Source organism: Crinia signifera, chromosome 8 (genome assembly GCF_055691185.1).
Source record: "Crinia signifera chromosome 8, ASM5569118v1, whole genome shotgun sequence".
NCBI lineage: Eukaryota > Metazoa > Chordata > Amphibia > Anura > Myobatrachidae > Crinia > Crinia signifera.
In genome coordinates this window covers 166291020-166306985 of record NC_139224.1, presented here as the reverse complement: position 1 = coordinate 166306985, position 15966 = coordinate 166291020, and the positions used below count along the sequence as shown (strand labels likewise).

Here is a 15966-nt window from a genome sequence, read left to right as displayed (position 1 = left end):
TGGTTACTGCATTACTGCCCCACAGCGCTGAGGTCATGGGTTCTATTCCCACCATGTGTTATATATACGGGGCAGTACGGACGGTGTAATGGTTAGCGTTACTGCTTCACAGCACTAAGGTCACAGGTTCAATACCCACCATGGCCCTAACTGTGCGGAGTTTGTATATTCTCCCTGTGCTTGCGTGGGTTTCCTCCGGGTACTCCTGTTTCCTCCCACAATCCAAAAATATAGCTAGCTCCCAACAAATTAACCCTAGAATGTCTGTGTGTGCATGTACATGTGGTAGGGAATATAGATTGTAAGCTCCACTGGGGCAGGGACTGATGTGACTATTCCAACATTCTCTGTACAGCGCTGCGGAATATGTGTGCGCTATATAAATAACTGGTAATATATAATAATGATGACAGCGGCGTCTTTAATATGTTCTGTAACTGATTCCAACAATCAGACCCTTTGGTCATCATCCGCTAGAGCTAAATATAATATATTGTTATACTGTAACTTCGAGCACAGAGGCAGATGTGATTGTCAGCACCTTGGCACAGCTGCTTCTTGTCCGTGATGTTCTCGAGGCTGCTGTTGAAGACGGTGAGATAGGCGGCTCGGCACGCAGAGTAGAAGGTCTCGTCCTCGCTGGGCTGGTGTTTCTGGTTCTCTGTCCACTCGCTGGATGCATATTTTTTATTTGCAAGTGACGTGTTACTTCCATAGAGACCTGCCATCCTGTGAATGACAGATACGTTGTTAGAACAGAACTACAGAGCGGTCCACTCGCAGCATTCCCTGCAGCCAATGGGAGAAGAGACAGTTTGTATTCCTATCTATTGGCTGCAGCGGGTGGAAGAGAAACATGTAATGCTCATCCTGTGTCTGGTTACAGCCCATGTAAGACAACCATGACGTGTGCTAAACCATTATTTCCTGGTGATATTGCTGAGGCACAGCGTCTCATGCCTCAGCGAGGTAACTCGGAACTAGCCGATGGATTGGCTGAATAATGGGGGTGATTCACGTTGGCTTGAAAAGAGCCGAGTTCGGTCTGGGGACCGATGTTGCGGGTCTGCTCATGCGTATCGGCAAAAATATGCCTGTGCAGACCCGCCGTGCAAACGCCTTTGGCGATTACCACAATCGTCGAGGTGTTCGCACACAGCGGTGCGGACAGGCGGCTGAAGCATGGGGACGCCTAGTGTTTCCTGGGGGTTCCCTCAAAAACGGTGGGTGTGCCCAGAAAAACACTGGGTGTCCCCATGTGAATACAGACGTGCCGAATCTCCTACTCGGACTGGGCGGCTGACGTCACAGGACATCCGCTGCCCAGGCCGTCTTCATCCAGGCGCTCGCAAACAACACTGACTTTTATTTACAAACGGGTGGAACAATCATTCGATGATTGCTGACCATCAAATGACCCCCCCCCCCCCCCCGGACACTTGCGGTGGGCGGCGTCTAATCACTCGGTAAGCAATGAATGTCCGCTGCTCACCAAGCCAACATGAATCACCCCCAGTGGATCAGACCGCAGTAAGGTTGCTGCAACAACATGATGCAGGTGATCTGTAAACGGTCACTGAACTTCGACTTATTAAGGAACCCATAAAACGCAGGAAGAACATGCAAACTCTGCACAGATAGGGTTTTCATTTAAATGGGACCCATGACTAACCACTCCGCCATCGGGTCGCCCATGAGGACACAAAACTCTGAAATCCCGCTGTACTGTATATCACCCTACCAGCCAGCCCATGGCCCTGCTCACACAGCCAAGCACATGACACAACACTGGTGACCACACGGCTTGGTGTATGACCTGATGTGACACCTCGGTGACGCAGCTCGTCATCTGCTGGGATCTGGGGGTTTCTGCTGGTCCATGAAGTCTTGTGATGTTGCGGTGATGGCGATTTCAGATGCTGGGGCTTTGATGTGCCATCTGCAGCTTTCATCCCTGCCTGTGTTATTGTAGTAGCAGTGGGTCTGCTTTCTCTGGGCATTACTCCATGATCCCACAAAACTGCATTAATTGACTGAATGTTTCCTTTGATTGTATTTTCAGTATCAATTAGGACACGTTCTCCGATATTTCGGGAGAGCTGTTACAGTTAGGCAATGCTGGCGTTACTGATCTGTAAGGCCGTGTTACAGTACAGGTTGAGTATCCCATATCCGAGTATCCGTTATCCGAATTATTCCGAAAACCATACATTCCAGAAAGTGAAAAAATTTTTTTTTTTGCTAAAAACTCACTGGGGACATATGTAACAGCACTACTGGTGACATGATATGTATCTGGCACTATATATGTGCAAGAAAATGATTGCTTGGCATTCAAATTCAATATCTGAGATAGTACACAAATTTTGTTTCATGTTTTGAAACCTTGTTTTTTGAACAAATAAAATATATTTGTGTGTATTTTATGTGGTAATAAAATATATTTGTGTGCATTTTATGTGTTTATACAGCATACATGCAAGATACTTCAAAATACATAATTGAAATATTAAAATATTCCGAAATACGGAATAATCCGTTATCCAAAATTCTCCTGGTCCCGAGCATTTTGGATACGGGATACTCAACCTGTACTATAGGCAGGGTTATAATGATTCCACTGCGTCACTCATGAGAAATAATACCACCATATTATCATCTTTTATTATTTTTTGGGTATAAATGAATAGACAGGGCTCACCAAAATGTCCCCGTCCCCCCCATCAGTGGGCAGCACTGCCTCAGTAATTCATCCAACAATCAATCATTCTTAAGGGGTGCGGGACGGGGTACCGACAGGCCTTTACCAGACTTCAGGATCCCGACTGTCAAAACACCGACAGCCGGGTTCCTGACGGGCACCAACTATTTTGTCTCGTGGGGGTCCACAACCCCCATAGAGGGAGAATAGAATAGGTGTCGAGTGCAGCAAACCACCATGCCCGCAAGGGGCTTTGTTGCACTCACTATGCTGTCTGAGTCTGGCCAGTCGGGATCCCGACGTCAGGCTAATGACTGTCGGACCCCTATACCACACCCTACCTGACTCTCAGTCCAAGCGACAGAACCTCTGCTCATACTGGTGATTGCTGCGCACTGCGCCGGCCTGCTGCCCCTAGCACAGAAGATATCATGTGAGTCGGTGGTAGGTAGAAATGGATATTGATGGATTATGAGTGAAAAGATCATTAGTATTTCCCATGGCTAACAAGAGAAAATCATCGCTGGTTCAATGGTCAGAACAATTAGATATGTGGCAAGGACCAATCAGAGAAGGAGGGTGGGGCTAAGTGCTGTGTAGAAATGTTTTTTTGGTACTTGCTTCCTAGAACGGCCACAATCGCGGGCATCGTGTACCTTAAAGTTAAGGTACACGATGCCCGCGATGGACCCGATTTCCTTTGAAATCAGGTCCATTTTACCGTCAAAGGCAAAATCGGGGGCAACGCGTCGGTCGCGGCCATTAACATGGCCACCGACGCAATGCCCCCGATTTTGCCATAGGCTTCAATGTTAAAATATTTTTTTAACATTGAAATCGGGAGCATCGCGTCGGTCTTGTGCCATTAGAATGGCACAAGATGAGATGGACTTGATTAAGTCCATCTTACTTAGGAAACAATGTGAAATGGGGCAATATGACCCATTTCACATTATATATGGCCCCGTCGTCACCCCACGATTGACGCCAACCCGAAGTGTGGCGAGCGCAGCGAGCCCGCGAGGGGCGGCGGTGCGTGTCCTCCGACCTTTTCATACCCCTACTATCCACGTCGGCGTGGAGATGAGAATACCGAGCCCGAAGCGTGGCGAGCGCAGCGAGCCCCGCGAGGGGACGCGTATACCTGTGAAGTTATACGCGTCCCCTCGCCACGCTTCGGGCTCGCCACGCTTCGAACTTAATGTTCTCAACTCCACGCCGACGTGGATAGTAGGGGAATGAAAAGGTCGGAGGACGCGCACCGCCGCCGCTCGCCACGCTTCGGGTGGCGGCGTTGAGGGGGTAAAATTGGGGGTCTGGGGAATATTTTACATTGAATCCAATGTAAAATAGGGACCCTATTCACATTTGATTCAATGTAAAAATCGGGTCGATCGCATCGCATGCGATTTGGTCGCATGCGATGCGACTGACGCGATTTTTCCGACACGACCACCCCGATGCAAATCGGGGTGGCCGTGCTAGGAAACAAGTACCTTTTTTTTTCTTGAAAACATTGGGGCTGATTCAGACCGCAAATTTGCAGCACTGCCAACTATTGGATGACCGTGCATGAGCACGGTACATTGTGCTCATGATCCCGGCCACTGGGAGGGACATTGACATCAGATCTCCCAACAGCCATCGCCGCTCAGAGTAAGTATTGGCTTACGTGGCTGATGCACATTTGGGTAGGGCGGCTGGAAATCCATTCAATGGTGAGTGACTGCGAATGGATTAGGCCCCAATTCGCACTCGCATCTGTTCACATGGGTGGAATTTCACTGCGGCAGGGCGGCGGCATCTTACTGATTGCCCCATTGTCTGCCTCATTGTCACTTCCCAATCAATGACAACAGCTGAACATCAGAAACAAACCATCGATGATTGATAAGTGCTTCCCTAGTGTTGGGACCCTGGCGCGGCCAGGTGGTTATCCAGGCTGCAGATTGCCGCTTCAGGCACCGCAAACACCAACGACAGATGCCGCTGGGGCAGCGATGGTCCATCCCATTGTGACCTTGTGCCATGGGCAGTAGTACTGGTCCTGTACATAGGGGGCCACTAGGAATGCCAATCCTGGGTCGTTTCTTTCAATCCCAGGATTCTGGATTTAAAAACTCTCAATTTTAGGATTTCCTGTACACTGTCCAGGCAGGGTACGCGTTGTTATGTCGACACTCAAAAAAGGTCGACATGCACTATGTGGGCATGAACAAAGGCAAAGAGATCAACAATGGAAAATTTCGACATGGAAAAAGGTTGACATGGGTTGTTCACTTTTTTTGGTTTCTAAGTTGACATAGGTCGACATCGACACTGTATAAGTTCCTCGTGTATATTCTCCCTTTATGCCCACTGGGATGATAAAGTATAAACAAGTCGTTTATAATAAAAAAAAATCATGAAAAACTCATATCAACATTTTCCATGTCGACTGTATTCTAATTCATGTTGTCATTTTATTTATGTGTTGACTTTTTGATGGTTGACCTTTCACCCCATTGACCTAATGACTGCATCCCGTCCGGTCATGCAGAGGCTGCCTGGTTCCGTGTGCGTGTCCGTGATACAGGCCGGCATTTTATGGTGCCATGTTATTGGACTTTGGAGACTGATGGTAGATGAGCCTCAGGCTACTGCCGTTATGGCTGAGAATCTATAGCTACAACCCTGTCATATCTGCACGGGCAGAGAAATCAGCTGTATGGCTGCGGGAGCCTCCGGGTACGGCCGGGCGGGGGAAACAGTCACTTTCCCAGTGTTGTTGGTCTTACAGCCTTTCACATTATCTCAGTAGGATGACTGCGAGGGATATCTCCCTGCACAATGGCGCGAATATCTCCTGCACAGCCGCGACGCAGCCGTTCTTAGGGTCCCCTTCAGGACTCATTGGATTCTGGATCCTGAGGTTTCAATCACAGGCGCTTTCCAGAGTGATAAAGGCTTTTTACACTTGGGAGAGAAAGATAATAACCAGTGATCATGGATGATGTACCCTATTTATATTAGGAGCACCGCATGCCTGACACGCTCCTATTACGGCCGTGTTATAGGACCCAACGGGGGGGAGAGATGTGACAGGCAGACTACAAATCAGTGACAGGGATACTGTGACGGCGGATGCGCACTGGGCTCTGTGGTGACGCCAAGAACATTTCCTGCGCATAAAGTAATTATCAACGATAAGCGGAACGCAGAGGAGAGGCAGAAACCGCAAACTAACGGACATAATATATAAGATTATACATCAACGATGAGCGGAACGCGGAGGAGAGGCAGAAACCGCAAACTAACGGACATAATATATAAGATTATACATCAACGATGAGCGGAACGCGGAGGAGAGGCAGAAACCGCAAACTAACTGACATAATATATAAGATTATACATCAACGATGAGCGGAACGCGGAGGAGAGGCAGAAACCACAAACTAACGGACATAATATATAAGATTATACATCAACGATGGGCGGAACGCAGAGGACAGGCAGAAACCGCAAACTAACTGACATAATATATAAGATTATACATCAACGATGAGCGGAACATGGAGGAGAGGCAGAAACCGCAAACTAACGGACATAATATATAAGATTATACATCAACGATGAGCAGAACGCGGAGGAGAGGCAGAAACCGCAAACTAACTGACATAATATATAAGATTATACATCAACGATGAGCGGAACGCGGAGGAGAGGCAGAAACCACAAACTAACGGACATAATCTATAAGATTATACATCAACGATGAGCAGAACGCAGAGGAGAGGCAGAAACCGCAAACTAACTGACATAATATATAAGATTATACATCAACGATGAGCGGAACGCGGAGGAGAGGCAGAAACCGCAAACTAACGGACATAATATATAAGATTATACATCAACGATGAGCGGAACGCAGAGGACAGGCAGAAACCGCAAACTAACGGACATAATATATAAGATTATACATCAACGATGAGCGGAACGCGGAGGAGAGGCAGAAACCACAAACTAACGGACATAATATATAAGATTATACATCAACGATGAGCGGAACGCGGAGGAGAGGCAAAAGCCGCAAATTAACGGACATAATATATAAGATTATACATCAACGATGGGCGGAACGCAGAGGACAGGCAGAAACCGCAAACTAACGGACATAATATACAAGATTATACATCAACGATGAGCGGAACGCAGAGGACAGGCAAAAACTGCAAACTAACGGACATAATATACAAGATTGTACATCAACTATGAGCGGAACGCAGAGGACAGGCAGAAACCGCAAACTAACGGACATAATATACAAGATTGTACTTCAACTATGAGCGGAACGCAGAGGACAGGCAAAAACTGCAAACTAACGGACATAATATACAAGATTATACATCAACGATGAGCGGAACGCAGAGGACAGGCAAAAACTGCAAACTAACGGACATAATATACAAGATTGTACATCAACTATGAGCGGAACGCAGAGGACAGGCAGAAACCGTAAACTAACGGACATAATATATGATATTATACATCAACGATGAGCGGAACGCAGAGGAGAGGCAGAAACCGCAAACTAACGGACATAATGTATAAGATTATATATCAACGATGAGCGGAACGCAGAGGACAGGCAAAAACTGCAAACTAACGGACATAATATACAAGATTGTACATCAACTATGAGCGGAACGCAGAGGACAGGCAGAAACCGTAAACTAACGGACATAATATATGATATTATACATCAACGATGAGCGGAACGCAGAGGAGAGGCAGAAACCGCAAACTAACGGACATAATGTATAAGATTATATATCAACGATGAGCGGAACGCAGAGGACAGGCAGAAACCGCAAACTAACGGACATAATATATAAGATTATACATCAACGATGAGCGCAATGCAGATGAGAGGCAGAAACCGCAAATTAACGGACATAATATATAAGATTATACATCAACGATGAGCGGAACATAATATATAAGATTATACGGTACTTGTTTCCTAGAACGGCGCCCACGATTTTGATCTTAGGCATCGCAAGGAAAAAAATCGCGTCGGTCGCATCGCATGCGGCCAAAAAAATCGCATGCGATGCGACCAACGCGATTACCGCGATTTTACATAGGGAACAATGTTAAATGGCCCAATTGACCCGATTTCACATAGGGAACAATGTTAAATGGCCCACAGACCCCAAATACCCACCCTGAAATGTGAAATGGCCCCCCCAATTGTTAACGCCACCCCACCATCAGCGTCAACCTGAAGCGTGGCGAGCGCAGCGAGCCCGTGAGGGGTGTCGGTACGCGTCCTCCGACCTTTTCATACCCCCACTATCCATGTCGGCGTGGAGTTGAGAATAGATAGTGTGGCGTGCGCAGCGAGCCACCGAGCCCCAAGCGTGGCGAGCCCCGCGAGGGGACACAGAACACGCTCCCGAAGCGTGGTGAGCGCAGCGAGCCCCGCGAGGGGACACTGATTACTTAACATGTATTCCGCGTCCCCTCACGGGGCTCGCTGCACTCGCCACGCTTCGGGCTCGTATTCCGCGTCCGCTCGCCACGCTACAGGCTTGGTGGCTCGCTGCGCTCGCCACACTTTCTATTCTCAACTCCACGCCGACGTGGATAGTGGGGGTATGAAAAGGTCGGAGGACGCGTAATGCCACCGCTCGCCACGCTTCGGGTTGACGTTGATGGTGGGGTGGCGTTAACAATTGGGGGGGCCATTTCACACTTCAGGGTGGCTATTTGGGGTCTGTGGGCCATTTAACATTGTTCCCTATGTGAAATCGGGTCAATTGGGCCATTTAACATTGTTCCCTATGTAAAATCGGTAATCGTAATCGATTTTTTGGGCCGCATGCGATGCAACCGACGCGATTTACATTTTACCATGCATTTCTGTGTAAAATCGCGGACATCGCATCGGTCGCATCGCATGCCATTATAATGGCATGCGATGTACATGTGATGCCCGCGATGTGCGCCGTTCTAGGAAACAAGTACCGATTATACATCAACGATGAGCGGAACGCAGAGGATAGGCAGAAACCGCAAACTAACAGACATAATATATAAGATTATACATCAACGATGAGCGGAACACAGAGGACAGGCAGAAACCGCAAACTAACGGACATATATTATAGCTTCAAGATGTATACAACAAAAAGACAAATATACTATGAAGGGCATGTGACATTAGTATAAATGTTTAGCTTTGTTCCAAAGAAAACAATACAATTCTATTACATACCTTTATGGAGTCAGGGCCTGCTGAAAAACAGACATTACACCCCCAACATGTCCTGACCGACGGCCATAATACATCTATTACACCCTATACAGACATAGGACACTACATCTCAACATGTCCTGACCGCTGGCCATAATACATCTTATAACCTGGGTTGTTCAGTTTCACACCGCACCTTGACCCTGCAATAACCCTGGTTTTAGATGTGGTGTGAAAGGGGTATAATGGTCTGGGGGCCACTAGACTGCCAAGCATATTGAAACCAAAGGCTTCTACACAGTAGGGATGGCCATCGACCATTGATGATTCGTAATCATCGATTGTTCATGGCCGATGTTGAATACTGTTGCCATTGATGGGGGAGAACCAGATGGTTTCCCTCCATCGATGGAGCAGCAAAACAATGTTTTGCTTTTTTTTTTCAAAGTGCCGGGACACGGAGCATAGCTCCACCCCCGACAACCGCAAAGCCCTGTCCCTGTGTTTTGATTGGCCCACAGGCCAATCAATCAAACACAATGGATGACCATCGATATGTAAAAATATTGATGGGCAGCCATTGCATAGTTTAGCACTATTGATGGCCAGTTGCAGAATTGCCATTGATGGCAACCATCGATGTCAATGGCAACGATGGCCATCCCTACTACACAGTGATGTATTAATCCCGCCTCCAGGTGCAGTGATGTAATAATCCCGCCTACAGGTGAAGTAATGTATTAATCCCGCCTACTTTGGAGTTGTCTCCGCCAACATTTGATTTGGTGCCGTCCATCACTATTTTCTCCTTTAGTTCCCAATCTGCCACTAACCCATCTGCTATTGATGAAGTTACTTTGAATTTAAAGAACCCCAACTATCATCCATGACTCAATGCACAAGCATGAAATGCGTTGGTATAGACAGAAGCGGAAATGATACCGGACGTTGAACTTGATACCAGACGTTGCCAAACACAGGCAAAGGAAAACAGTCACAGAGGTGGACAGGACAGTTATATTTTCTGTTATATTCTGGTTACAGCTACCCCATCTGTACCCTCATCATATTGTCCACCTCTTATGTACGATAGCGGGGCTATGGCTGCATGGTATGGATAGACATCGTATTGTGAAGTTTCACTACCATCAATGTTTTTGTTTCGATGAAAGTGGTTTTACCATTCAATGGTGGCATTCTGATGTTTGCCGCCATCGAATGGTAAGCATTTGATGGTTTTCCGATGGTCCTGATCACCAGCCAGCCATGCTGCAGTGCATCTGCGCATGCATGGCCAGGCTGAAGATGTTTGTGCATGCACCAATCATATGAATTATTTTTCCTATCAAATACTTTGATGCAATGGTCAGTGACCATCACCTTGAAAGATTCGATGGTGGATGCCCAGCCATCATTTGATGGTGGGCTTCCAATGCCCATCCCTACTGCAGGGCAGAGATAAGCTCCCCCAGGACCCTCAGCCTGTAATTGGCCAACAGGTCCCAACTATTAGGAGGCAAGGCTTTCAGTGACTTGTATTCCACAGCCCAGGGACTGACCTCTGACTGTGGCCCTAACAGCTGGCTGTGGCCCTGGGGGAGGACCGTGCACCCCGATTCAGAGATCAATGCCCCCCTTTATGTAAGCACGACACCCCTTCCACCCAGTAACTCACATAGACTATCAGCCTCAGCCGCCTCTCGTCTCTTCTCCTGCTGCCACGGCTGTTACCTAGGGAACGTTAGGCCGGAAGTGACGGTTGGCTCCCTCAACAAAGATGGCCGCCGCGGCTTCTTAAGGGACAATTTAGAAAATTCGTTAGATTTAGGGTTTTTGTGAGTGAATTTTTTTGTCGGAAAAGGGCGGCGGGGCTTCCGAACGATGCGACGCGTGACCCAGGTGTGTTATATCCGGACTATTATGTCAAACTCCTCTATGTCGCTGTGTTTTGTGTTCTACTGTATTACCAAGGGACACAGAGGCACAGTGTATAGACTAAGCTGGTGCCCTGGACTTCCCCATCACCATGTACTCCGGTGTTATGCCTCAAGGCCCCTCAACACCCCCAAATATTGCAATAAAGGCCGCTAGGAACTGGATTAACGGGAACAGTTTCCGGGGGACGGCTTAGAGACGCACACCCAGGCGCCAAGACCATCAGCATTTACTCTCATTATATAAGTGACAGTGACTATATAAGAGAAACTACAGATCCCAGTATGCCGTGAGTAACACGCCATAGATCTCAGTGTACCGACCAGGTCAGGGAGTCTGGGGGTTGTAGTCCCAGCTGGTGGTAAGGGGGAGACTACTACACCAACTATTGTGGCATGTACTTCTCTGCTCAAACATGCTCTGTTCCAGACCCATACCTCCCAACATTACCCTCTCCAGGAGGGACACATTGCTCTGCTTTTGCACGTCTGTCTTAATGTATGATTGCCATCACCTGTGTTGAAGCACCTTTCTTATTAATTAACCTGTTCAACACAGATGGAGGTAATCATGCATTAAGAAGAAAGTACAGGAGCAGAGCATTGTGTCCCTCCTGGAGAGGGTCATGTTGGGTGGTATGCATACCTATAGCTTTTTAATGCACCATTAAAGTGGGGTCTTCAGTCATGGGTGTGTGCTTTGCAATTGTGGAACTACTAGCTAGCCCTGACAGCGTATGTACAGAGAATATGTCGCCTGTGCCCAGAGGACCGTACACTTCATATTACTGATCATGCGTGCATATGCTAGGATTACCCCACCAGTGTGGGGTTTTTTTTAAATATGAGAGGGTTCTGGATCACACAGGAGAAACCCACAGGGAGAACATACAAACTTCTATACAAATACACTTGAACCCTTACCTCTGTAACCTGCCATCAAAACCTAACCCCCCTCCCCCTGCAGCCTAATTCTAACCTCCCCTTGCTTAAACCTTACCCCCTCCTCGTAGCCACCTTCCCCTCCCTGCAGCCTAACCCTATGTCCCCCCACTAGTGCCTAAACCAAACCTCACCGGAATACTCACCAATCAGGATGCTGTCTGTCGGTATTCTGGCCTTAAGTAGAAACAGGAGGGGGAAAAAGGGTTTTGGGAGAGGGGAAGGATGAGGAGTATAACCGCATTGGTATTTATAAAGAAGAAGTTACTGAATAGTGATGATTTTGATCTATAAGAACTGACAATTATCCTATTATCAGGAACAGTGAGTCCCAGAGCACTCAGACAATGTGTGTCTTGTGGTGCCTCTGTGTGGGACAGTCAGTGGTGCACCCCAGAGTAAGGGCAGGCATATGCATAGCATACAGGGAGGTCGGATGATCTTATGTGCTGACCGTCCGACCTCCCTGATCCGGTCCGATGCGCACGGGACCGCGCATCGGATCGGATCATACATCACACACCTGCGATTTTGGGGCGATTTCATCCGGTTATCGGCCCAAAGTGCCGAAATCGGATGAAATCGTCCCAAAATCGTATGGGGGCCTAAATTGTAATGAAACAATGCCAAGGGAGGAGGAGAAAAAAAAGAAAGAAAAACTCTGGGTGGGGGCACCCTTATATCACAGATCAAGGTTTATGAAAATAATAAAGATTTAGCCTTTATTAGGTATGCTCTAAAAATCAATTGTGGGTTCCTGTACTAGGATAGAATTCTAAAAAAGCGCAGCAAAAATATATGTGATGGTAATGTGGAGACTCACACTGGTCTTAGTATGGGTTATGGTTATTAGAAAATCCTCATTAATCCCACAGTTAACACCAGGTTATGGTCTGTTTTGTTGGGGTTTATTTTAAATCATAGGATTTTTTTCTCCAAGACCAGTTGTGTCTCACCGTGCGGCAGGGATTTCTGCAGCATGAGGTGCAGCAATGTTATTTATGTAGAGCAGTGCGGGGGCATACAGATTATCCACAACATTTGTTATGCTAAATTACAGTAAGGTACAGTAAGATAAAAAATTGTGTCCACTGGTAAAAACCAGTGGTTACCTGAGAGACCTCGCCGGTATGGTAATGGGAAGCCGGGATGAGGTCTGCTGCTGTGCCGAAAAAATAGATGGGGAGTGAGCGCTCGCCGCTTCCTGCTAGCGTCCCTGCCTGGAGTGAGCCGGTCACGTGAGTGCACCACGTGTCCCGGCGGAATCCCTCTGACGTACGTTTCGCTACGCTTGGTCACAGAGGTGTATTCTGGCCTTGGCATTCTGATCCTTTTTGAGGTACCGGCACCTGTGTTTTGACAGCAGTCGGGATGCTGATTACACTCGGGGAACTGGCACTTGTAGAACATGCAGAAGGAGTAGTGTTGTAGGTTCTTACAGAGCTTCACACTAGTAAGAGGGTAGAGCCTTTACTCACCTTGTGGAGAGGGCGTGGATGTGATGTCCGGCGCTGGCAGAAGTTTGTTGATACCTTTACAGCGTTTGTATTTTTTCTACAATCTGTGTTTTTTGTAGGTTATTTTATTTAGACTGCATTGTACCCTTGCGTGCTCGCTCTGCTAGCCACAACAAAGCACCGCGTCCTCTCAATTGACAAGCAGCGCTCTATTACATTCTCCTACCACACCCTAGTGGATTGAAAAACCCCATGTCAACCTTTTGACTGTTGCCCTAATGCTTGTGTCAACCTTCAGTCATGTCGGCCTTCCCCTTGTCAAACCAGTGACCATATCCTGGTATTTGGGGCTGAACCTGTATGAAGCAAGGTTGGTATCTATGTCCCTGATCAATTATATTTATAATTATATAATAGCAGCCGGTTCCTATTCAATGCTGTCTTTCCGATAGCATTGAAGCAGCATCTCGTCAGAATGGACCTGACTTTAAAAGCTGTTGGGCCCGTTTTGCCGAGAACGGTCGTGGACGTCCATTTGTGGACACACCCCCTTTTAGGAGACCGGCAGGCGGGACATTGAATCCTGCCTGCCAATAAACAGACGAGAGCTGGCTGAGAATGGGCTAGGGTCACGACTATCGGGACGTACCGACACTTGTGACTCGGGATTAAATACCCCCCCCCCAGAATCTCTATTGATATAGAAAAAATTGCTATAGATTGCGACTTATGCCAGTAGCCCATTTATTTCAATGTCCTTAAACTGTAACCTAACTCATTCTATGGGAATGAGTATGGTTAAGTTGACCGTGACCAATGTCGTCGATGTAATGGTATGGTTGTCATGACTGTCTTGTAAATATCAAAATTGAAACTGCATTCCATTAAAATGAATGGGCCATTGATGTGAATGGCTAAGATTTGGTGCAGTGTTTGTGTAACCTCTCCTATCAATCAGCCCCTAGTTGGCACCGCCAAACCACATTGATGAATAGATGCTTCTGTGTCCACCTCAATTAGGCCCAGTGTTTTAATTGCCGTAACAAATGAATATGTACTTCCACATTAGTAACAGGAAATGACACAAGGATCCCCCTACTGGGCGGAATGAAACGTTTAATGCTTGTGAGGCCTGAATCGCACATGCACTAGTAACTGCCCTCCACCTATTTGTGTTACCTATTGGCGCGACCTATTTGAACCACTGGGTGTGTTCTGGTTATGAAGGGTTTTAGAGCTGGTCATTATAAATGGCCCTATTTTTCTAAGCGCTCCTTTTAAACCTTTGCACAGTATCTACAGTTCGCTGTGCTGGAATGCTTATTCCAAATAGTGGAAGTCGTCTCATGGTCAAATCAAACAAGGTGACATTAAAGTCTGGGGATATGTAATCCCGGCCCAATTTCCTAGCCGGTGAAATATCGGCAATAATTTGCCGATTAGTATTCAATCTGCAGTTTTTTTTTAGTCGGGGGGGGGGATTGGGAAGGGGGCGAAAAAGGGCGCATATCGACAAAAACCATGTGAATTTGTGTCAATTTCGCATATCCACTTGTTTTTCGCCGATGCTGTATCGAGTCGGATTTGCCCAAAAAGCAGGCAAAAATTGGCAATTTTTCGCCTGGTGACAACATCACCTGGGATTACATACCACACCAGGTGGCTGTTAAATGTATTTTGTTGTCTGGAAAAGTTGCAAGTGTGGCCTAATTGGTGCACTAAGGGGGTTTCCTGGTACCAAGAATTCTCACTTGATGGTGCCAATGGGCCAGAGCAAAATGCCATTTTAAATCTAGATATAATTATCTTATTTCCATTTAAATACACCAAGTTTTGTACCTTTTGCTGTAGGCCCTACACACATAGGCCCTTATTCAGATCTGTACGCAGTACAAATTTGTTCTCATAATGGGCAAAACCATGTGCACTGCAGGTGGGGCAGATCTAACGTGTAGAGAGAGTTATTATATAGTAGGGTAAATACTGGCTGCATTCTTTTTACACTTCCATTTAGATTTAGACATCTGCCTCTACTGCCGTGCACATGGTTTTGCCTATTTTGAGAACAAATTTGTACTGCGATCAGATCTGAATAAGTGCCATAGTGATGTGTGACGCTGACAGCCCACACACAGGGGAGAACACTGGCGACCAGCGAGATTGATGGACACTGCCCATCAATCTCAGCTGGGTACGCGCATTGGTGTCACTATCTATAGCCCTACACACACCGATGTAGGGGCATTTTCTTAGAGACTCTGCCAAACTAAGCAAAGACGCTTACAAAATGCCTTAATATCGTCATGTGTGCAGGCCCTATAACGCAGCTTTAGTGATTGGTGGGGAGATTTATATTGTGTCCTCTCCTAGAAACAGTTACTGCTTTTTCCCTGGAGTCTGAGCTAGTTGGTCACCAAGTTCCTTGGGAAGGGAAGATTAAGCAGTAGTAAATTTTAAAAAGATTTTTTTTTTTTTTAATGCTGTCAAGTTTGAAAAGCCTACATCATGCTGTGACTGTGGTTGCCATGGTAATTTCACAACACTATGCAAACTAAATTATAAACCTCGCATCCAAACCTTAAGCAAAATAGAACAGTGCTGATACAGAGTACATTAGTCCCGGGCCCATTCAGCGAAAAGGCCCATCACTGTATTGGTTCCAGGCCACAAGCTCATTGCAGGCAGCCATGGAAA

General features: G+C 46.8%; 2 protein-coding genes across 4 annotated transcripts in view; one reads left to right on the top strand and one right to left on the bottom strand.

Annotated features, from left to right (window-relative positions):
• Nucleotides 1-11815, bottom strand: part of EFCAB7 (EF-hand calcium binding domain 7) — a 44772-nt gene extending 32957 nt beyond the window's left edge. Inside the window, exons 1-2 of one of the 2 annotated variants that reach the window (XM_083157678.1) lie at nucleotides 11798-11815; nucleotides 542-729 (exon numbers count right to left, since the gene is read on the bottom strand). In XM_083157678.1, the coding sequence (XP_083013804.1) occupies nucleotides 542-728 (187 nt within the window). In that variant the 5' untranslated portion in view covers nucleotide 729; nucleotides 11798-11815. Of the gene's footprint in view, nucleotides 1-541; nucleotides 730-10614; nucleotides 10726-11797 lie in introns of those variants that run through there. The other variant, XM_083157677.1, reaches the window with a different exon arrangement.
• Nucleotides 10921-15966, top strand: part of ITGB3BP (integrin subunit beta 3 binding protein) — a 42577-nt gene continuing 37531 nt past the window's right edge. Inside the window, exon 1 of one of the 2 annotated variants that reach the window (XM_083157681.1) lies at nucleotides 10921-11163. In XM_083157681.1, the coding sequence (XP_083013807.1) occupies nucleotides 11159-11163 (5 nt within the window). In that variant the 5' untranslated portion in view covers nucleotides 10921-11158. The remainder of the gene's footprint in view (nucleotides 11164-15966) is intronic. The other variant, XM_083157680.1, reaches the window with a different exon arrangement.